This window comes from Micropterus salmoides, unplaced genomic scaffold (assembly GCF_014851395.1).
Source record: "Micropterus salmoides isolate LMB-PRFRI ecotype aquatic unplaced genomic scaffold, ASM1485139v1 Ms_hic_scaffold_1342, whole genome shotgun sequence".
Lineage (NCBI taxonomy): Eukaryota > Metazoa > Chordata > Actinopteri > Centrarchiformes > Centrarchidae > Micropterus > Micropterus salmoides.
In genome coordinates, this window is record NW_024040422.1 from 30,811 (window position 1) to 39,298 (window position 8,488).

Below are 8,488 nucleotides of genomic sequence, written 5' to 3' on the forward strand. Positions count from 1 at the left end.
GGGTGACAGGCCATGACAGAACAAACTACCGGTGTTAGAGGCCCACATGGTAGATTTAATTAGGGTACTAAGTCTATATGAGACTGCTTGTCTTTATGTGGTGTGTCAATATTGACATGGACTCAGGTAAAGGTAATGCTGATTTTTGTCTGATAAAGGAATACATATCAGCTTGACTAATTGTTTCCATAGCGCAGTTATGTTGTTATGGCTGGTTGTTATGTTTGTTATGGCAGTGCCTACGTGCTCCTTTTTTTTAGTCTGCCTTAAAAACAATGCTCACATGTCCATTATGTGCATTGAAAGTGTCACTGGTTGCTGTAATTGTTCCTTCTGTCCATATACTGAGATCCCTTTTTAAAGCAATTTCAGCATTATGATGGGGAACAAAATCCACAGTTCCCGTTCTTTGTAAAAATCAAAGGTTCAGCCAAAGTTAATATGAGGCTCCAGCAAAGTTAATAAAATAAAATAAATATATAAAATGGAGATCTTCCAAAGTCACAAAGTCTTTTCAGTACCACATTTCTTCTTTGTGTTACTATCGCTCCGCTGTGGCTCAGCAAACAAACCCTGTCTGTGGAAGCACGAATTAGGTATTTTGGACTAATAAGACCAATTTCCCTTTTAATGTACATATAATGTGGCAAATACATCAAATAATGTGGCATATACATCCACTAAGATAGACTTGAAAAATGTGAACAGATCCTTTCATGCAATAATGCACCAGAAAAGACAATCTGTTAAGAATTATATATGTAAATGTGACCTTGTTTACACCACAGAAAACAGTTGTACATGACAGTAATAAAAAAGATGATTTGTCCCAACAAAATGTCAATACAAGGCAACATAACAATGTCAGTAAAAAGGCATCAGAATCTGAACACTAAGTTTCCACCTCGTAAATTACACAGTCCCAGTCATTTGTTTTCTATTTGGTTTGCACTTGTATGTTAAAAATAAAAAAAGTTCAGTTCCCTGACTGAATTCCAATAGAGCTCCTTGACCAAATCCATTCATAAAAATTCATTTACCTTTCTTGGGAGCTTTCCTAATCTATTTCTGAGCACTCTCATTGATTGAACAGTATATTATAGGATCCAGTGTACTGGTGATCGTGACAACTGTGACCAGGTATGGATCTCTGAGCCTCATAGCCCAACCCACGACCTGGCTTCTTCTTGTGTCATGGTTATTCTCGCCTCACATAAGTATTTTGAGGAGAAGGCTTGCAGCACCCCCGTGTGGTAAAGCAAGATAATGTGGATGGCAAGCTCCAAAGTCCCACAGCAGTACTCAAAACTGCAGCTGTCCGCACCACTCTGACCCAGTGAAAGTGGAGAGATGATAGACCAATGTTAGGAAGTGATCAAGGGATATTTTAAGTTCACTTTTAATGCATATTTTGTCTGATAATACTGCTAAATGGGGTTTTAAATGCAAGACTTTTAGTTATAATGGAGTATTTTTCTAACCCTGACCCTACTTTTTGAAGTTGAATAGCATGTATTTGCATGCATATAATTTACTGCTGTCAGTGCCATTGTGGTGCTGGGAATGATTTTCTTAGTTCAGTTGTGTTTCCATCCATCCATCCATCCATCATCAACCGCTTATCCTGCGTACAGGGTCGCGGGGGGCTGGAGCCAATCCCAGCTGACATCAGGCGAAAGGGGTCCAGGGGTACACCCTGGACAGGTCGCCAGTCCATCGCAGGGCCACACATAGACAAACTAGTTGTGTTTCATAAAGTTGAAATGTGGCAAAGCATTGTGCTTGTGTTGAGACAAGACAGGCACAGACAGCTTGCTAAGCAGCACTTCAACTGGAACTGGAACAAGAATCTGTTGACGCTAAGAATGGTTTCCACTGAAAGGACACAAACATGTTCTTCCATGTTTAGTCTAATATTTAGAGATCACAGCTCACCAAATAAAGGCTTGTTAGAGGTGCTGGAGCTGTGATTCAATGTAAAAATAGGAAAGACATCAACCCACTCCGATCTGTACAACATGTGTGCAACACTGGAAATCAATGAAATATTATGGGAAAAGGGTTGGCTTTATTTTATATTTTAATAAGGATGGATGCATGCGCTTGTGGTTTCTAACAACACAATACACTGTACACTTTAATACAGACATATTTCAACAAATACTAGGAGAGGCTAACTTGACGACATAAACAATGTTTAATCTTACTGAACAAAGTCGTGACACTGTTCTGTGATGTGCTAAATCAAATAGAAACTCCTCTGAGCCTGAGAGCATCAAAAGAGTATTTCATCAATTTAGCATTGCCCTTCTTTGTAACATGTAAATATGTTTACTCAAGTACTGTACAGTACAAATTTGAGGGACTTTACTTGAGTATTTTCATTTTATGCAGCTATCCCTCCCACCCTACCCAATTAGCTGGACACAAAGCTGAAAACAAGGCTCATTAAAAGTTGACCTTTTACAGATATGTAGTTCTCACAGAACAGCAACGTTATAGTCTTATAAAATATGATGCATTACTTTAGATATAACTACCCAACAATATATAAAGTAGTTAAAATAAGCACAAACCTACAGAAGTAATATGCAATATACTCATTAATGCAGCAGTATTCAGGAAAACATTATATATAATAGTAAAACAATGACAGTGACCAATTTATTGTGGAATGTGTACTTCAACTTTTGTTAGTTTAAGTAATTTAAATGTACTTAAATAAGGTTTTGAATGCAGGTACGACTTTTACTTAAAAGTACAATGTGTAATTCCTGGCCACGTGTTCCAAACAGATATTTTACCTCCTCCTCCCCCTCAGCAATTCTAATCTCTAAAAAAAAATTCTGCTGCTCTGCTTTTGTCTGATCACATGTTAAGATTAGAGCTGCTCTTTATAATAACCTCTTGAATTAAGCTTTGTACATCTACATGGATTAGTTGGCGTCGCTTTGTCTGTAACAATAAAGTTATGCCACTTGAGGCAATTTATCATATTTCACACTGCTCCTTCTGGAGGCACAAAAGGCTTCATACAACTTTTTTTCACATATGCAATGGTACTCCCAAAACTTGTAAACAGACGTTGATGTGTAAAATCAGCACACTTCCCAATTTTAATATTAATCTGTTTTTTGTTTTTTTTATCACATACTTTCACACTTTTGGTTATACTTCCTATTGACACTAAAAGATTGCACTCACCATGTTACTTGCTAAGATCTGGGGACACTGAATTGGTGAAAATGCTTCTGGGGACTTGGAAGAACCATGAGCTGTTAAACAATCATAGAAATTTTAAACAAATAACGTGATGTGATAGTTTACACACTGACTTGTTCTACCAACATTGCTGTGTGTGCATACAGGTTTCCTATGCAAGGGATAATAACTCACGTTTACTTCCAAATAAAGTGTCTTGTAATCTGTAATCTGACTACAGCCCTGGCTTGTTTATAACCTTCCTGATTGGCCGCTGTTGCAGCGATGACACTGTGTTCCCAGATCTCAGTAATTAAATTGGAGAGATAAGTTACAATAACACAGAAAATACATCTATGAAAACAAGAACCGAGATGTAATACCAAAAAGCTTTGTATATATTTGTGTCATGTTGAACAGCATGTCAACAGCATGTCTGTAAAAATTCACATAGGTGAAAGTTTATTCGTATACTGTGGATAAGCAAAAGGTAAAGTCTTTTGAACCTCAGGTGATACTTGAAATTGATTAAGCAAATAGTTTCACAATTGAAACATAGAGGTTGTTTCAGGCACAGTGTCGTGTGTTGTCACTGTAAAGAGATACTGGCTGCAGGGTTCGTTTATAGGTGTTAATAAAATAAAATATGACAAGACAGTCAGAGCAACACAATGTACAAAGAAACAGATTCAGACACTTATCCACGGACATGCATACAGACAGGCCTGGAACATTTTACAATTAAAGTGTCATATTAAGACTGTAAATTTGTGCAATTAAACACAGTGACACAAACTGTGTTTTCATCAGTTGAATACATTATTTCCATTTTCTTAGTTTGTGCCCATTAGTTATGCAATCTAAAACACAATCTGGTAGAGCTGTTTAATTATGTAGCAGCGCTATTATTGTTCTAATTCAGAAAGCATTTCTGATGGAAGTAAGTGTTACAATGGCAGAGCTGGTAATTTGAGTCTCACTTCCTGGAATGTTGCACAATGTCAACAGGATATCACTAGAAACAATCAGTTGTAATCCTGACATGACATAAAATGACCACACCTTTGTTGAGAAAGGCCAGATACACATAATCCTGATCTCTCATTTGGAGTCAAATGTTTTTCTTCTGGGGAAATAACAGCTCATTTCATTATGTGAAATTATGAAAAAAAAACAAAAAAAAAACAAAACAAAAAAACCATACCCTTGCTTCTCCCCCCCTGCAGATCAACTTGAGACCAATTTAAAACTTCTCAACAGGTTGGAGCGTGTGGAGTTGATGGTGAGGGTCGACGTTCTCTTATTGCTCCACTGAGTGAAGAGTTCCTTAGCTCTCTTTCGGAAGTTCTTTCCTACAATGACGTATAAGATGGGGTTGAGAACACTGTTGAAGAATGCTAAGTACACAAAGAACTGCAGACTGATGGATTGGACTTTGATGATGATACACGCTTGCAGGACATTTGCTTTTATGAGCAATTCTACTATCTTAAGCAGGCGGAATGGGACCCAGCAGATCAGGAACGCCAAGAGGACCGCCAGCACCAGAGTGGTGGCCTTATGCTCCACTTTCTGGGAGTTTAGCCCCTGCATTAACCGGTTATTCAGAGCTTGAATAATCTTTATAGTGCAGTAGCAAATAATGGCAATAGGGATGATGAAGGTGAACGTAGTCAGCATCCCCTCGTACAGCAGCTCTTCATTGATGTTTCGGTATTTAAGATAGCACTTAGTAAAATTCAAGCCAGGGTCATGTTTCAGATCCCTGAAGATGAGTGTGTGGACACTAAGGAGGAAGCCCAACCCCCACACCAGCACACAGCCCAGTTTGGCATTTCTTGGCCTACGCATTCTTTCATGGGACATTGTATGCACCAGTGCCACATAACGATCTATGCTAACCAGAACAAGGAAGTAGATGCTGCAGTAGACGTTCATAGTAATGCCCATGTTGAAGACTTTGCACAGGATCTGATCAAAAGGCCAGTTGAAACCATTGGATACATTGACAGCCCAGGAAGGCAAACAAGCCATTAGGACAAGGTCAGCAGCAGCCAGGTTGCTCAGGTAGATCTCCGCCACGGTGCAGGCCTTCTTATGAAGCCAGAAAACCATCAGGACAAACAAATTAAGCACGATTCCCAGCACCGTGATAATCAGGATATACAATGGGATCACAGTGTAGATCCATTCATGGTTTTCTCCTGTAGGACACGTAGTGGCATTTGTGTGGTTTTGGACTCCATGTGTAGTTGTCGGGCTGAAGTTAGAGATAGAGGAAGGCAAACAAGACAAAACATTAAAACAAAGACAACTAGAAGGTCACTTTAAACATGTTCTTTAAGATGTTGTTATAATCATAACATAGAATTCTTAGAAGCAATGACCACTGTCAAACACTGAGGAATACTGAATACTCAGTTAATGACATCTACTGTGAAATATTCAAGCTTGAATGACAAAGAACACCATAAAGCATTTGCGTTTTCCCAGTTTGATGTTGTTCCTAGAGAAGTTTTTGTGGATTTTAGTGGCAACATTTAGCCTCAATGTGAGTCCATTTTACATTGATCTTGTCTGTGAGAGCTCTTCAAGATAGCTAAGGTTTGATGAGTTCTCATAAAACTCAAACAACAAACACTCAACAAAACATTGGCATGGCTGTGTTGGTTGAAAATTAATTAAAATGGAGATTTGTTTTGGCAAATTAACTCTTCTCATTTACAATTTCTCATTTGTATAAGTCAATATTTAAATAGATCATTAAATTACTTATTATTAACTTGTAAGCACATTAAAAGCTGATAAGTGCTGTTAAACTAAATAATTGTCAGACTTTTTAAAGGGGTCATAAATTATTTGTTTATTAGTTTGATATTTTACTTAATCGACTTATTTTTGGCATGGTGAGATGACACAAGATGATTGATCAATTGCAGAAAAGCCAGACTGGGTGCAATTAGAGTCTTCATTGTGCCAATACCACTGGTTTATGTAGCCTTGACACGCATTAGCAATACAGTGAGTTTAAATATAATACTTAATCATTCAATGAGAATTTGGGCTCGGTTTAGAAAACATTTTGGGCTGTGAGGAACTTATAACCTCTCCCCCATTAAGTCAAATCATTCATTCATTCCCTTCTGTACAGATCCTGCATTTACTTTATGGTTTAATAAAGGAATTAGATCGATCCATAATCTTTTCATAGGAGACAAATTTGCATTATCCTATATATACAATAGAACCATTTCTCCCGTTACTGACAGATCAGTAGCTTTTTACAAAACCTTTTAATACATTTTTAGATAAGCCCATAAAATCACATGTCGACCATATCCTAAAAATTAGCTCAGACCATAGAGAACTGATATCCCAAAATTATATGCTCATTAACAAGATGAATTCACACTCCAATGACTCCTGAGACTCTGGGAGTTTTAGTCCTCTAGTCCGTTAAACATGGCATAATACAACTGAACCCATAAATGCACTGTTACACTGTTTAGTGAGCGCCCCCCAAGCAATGAAAAAGGTGAAATATATCCAGGACTTAGATGTTTCCTCAAACACTTTATAGTGGAAAAAAAGGAATAGTATGAGTAACACAAGCTTCTTCGACAATGAGAAGCAGCCGGTAGCTCCGTCAAACTTCGCAACACTGTTTTTGTCATTGGAAGATGAAGACGGGGTGTTTGGATTAAAGAGCATCAGACCAAAATCCACCCGGCCCATACAACCGGACCAGCCACCACATCCGCAGGTGGTCCATGTTCCGAGCTGCCAGCGCAAGACTCTGACAAGATTATGCAGCCTTCTGCTGTATAATGACTAATAAACAAACTTGTACCTTGTACTTGTAAAAGATAACATTCACTGGGATGCTGTGCTGGCTGCAGGGGTTAAGGTGCTGATCATAAATTGCAATGTTGTCGGCTCCCATCTGGTAGGGGGCCTTTGTTGCGTGTCTCCTTTTGTATGGACTATGGTTGCATTTGTTAAGTATCTTTTTCTGTGTGTTGCTCTTTGTGCGCAAATTTTTGAAAGTATTCAAATTGCATAATACATTAATTTAAATGTATTTTATTTAATACAAGTGTAATTATATTTGTTACCAAAACACAAACATATTTTTAGTAATTTCCTTTTGTGCGCCCTGACCTATTACTTAATAGATGTCAGACACATAATATTAAAAGCAATATTAATAGCAATTGCAGAAAAGGCTGTTTATTTGTCTACCAGTAACAACATAACAGCATTTATTTGACATTTACCGCATCCACACTTGCATATGCATATCTTCACTTACAGTTGCAGTGTTAAAATCCTTGCAGTTTAAAACTTCAGTACAACAGTACAACGGTTTTAAATACTTGTCATAGCGGTCTTAATGCTTGTTTACTGTGGCTAGACATCTAGCTCTAACCGTGCTGAGACAAATATTCTGGCAGAGCTGCAGTCTAGATTTGGGCATGTTGGAACAACATATATTTTGGCTCGGGCAAGTTGTGCCTGTATGCAATGCCTAGATTTGCCCCTTTTCTGTTTAGTTTCTTTCATTATGTGTTTGTATACTGTCATTCACAGACAATGTTAACGCATTACAACATTATTAATGTTGAACAATGTTGCCAATGTCCCCTGTTAATATTCTAACTACAGTCAATAAAGGTAAAACATAAAAAAGTAATACAGACTAATAAAAAATAATAACACAAATATCAAATAAAGCTGATGCATTCTGTACCTTGTGGGTTGAAGAGCCATTCCTCCTGAAGAAGTCCAGATGTAAAAAGCCCAGATACTACACTTTACTGTTCTACTGCCTTCTGAAACTACCCTCTGTCTCTTTCTGACTCGCTCTCTTAAAGCAGGAAGTAAACTGATATTAAAATGATTTATTGCTCCCCCTCCCCCTTCATTCTGTCCCTCTCCTGTTTTTTCCATCTTCTATTAGCATTGCAGTCAGAGCATGTCTGTCTCTTTCCATTAAAGTTTCTTTTTTTCATCATCAAGGTCAAGATTGTTTTCCAATATAGTGATGTCTAAATGTGGAAGTTGTGGGAACACAGATGGGGTTGGGGTGAATAACCGTAATGTGATGTTTGTGTGCAGCTCCCAGATCAACAATCCTGTCAAGTTGCTACAGTAAAGAGTCCTTAGCAGCCTTTGTTATGTTTAATGTCACTGTCATCAGTAAGATTTCCTTAGTAAAAATACATTATAAATAAATAGATGCAAACATGTTTTTGTTGTGACATTGTGACACAAGGAAACAAGGCTC

At 37.8% G+C, this 8,488-nt stretch overlaps 1 protein-coding gene across 1 annotated transcript; it reads right to left on the minus strand.

Moving 5' to 3' along the window:
- Positions 1-2,046: 2,046 nt before the first annotated feature.
- LOC119901499 (B2 bradykinin receptor-like) lies at positions 2,047-8,097 on the minus strand. The gene is made up of 2 exons (XM_038717086.1): positions 7,952-8,097; positions 2,047-5,461 (listed from the first exon to the last, which is right to left on the minus strand). The coding sequence occupies exons 1-2, from the start codon at positions 7,969-7,971 to the stop codon at positions 4,429-4,431; spliced, it is 1,053 nt and encodes a 350-aa protein (XP_038573014.1). The 5' UTR covers positions 7,972-8,097; the 3' UTR covers positions 2,047-4,428.
- Positions 8,098-8,488: the final 391 nt, after the last annotated feature.

Coding starts and splice junctions, on each gene's coding strand:
- LOC119901499 (XM_038717086.1), bottom strand. CDS start 7,971: ATGGCTCTTCAACCCACAAG. Junction 5,462..7,951: donor ATGGCTCTTCAACCCACAAG/GTACAGAATGCA, acceptor CTCTAACTTCAG/CCCGACAACTACACATGGAG.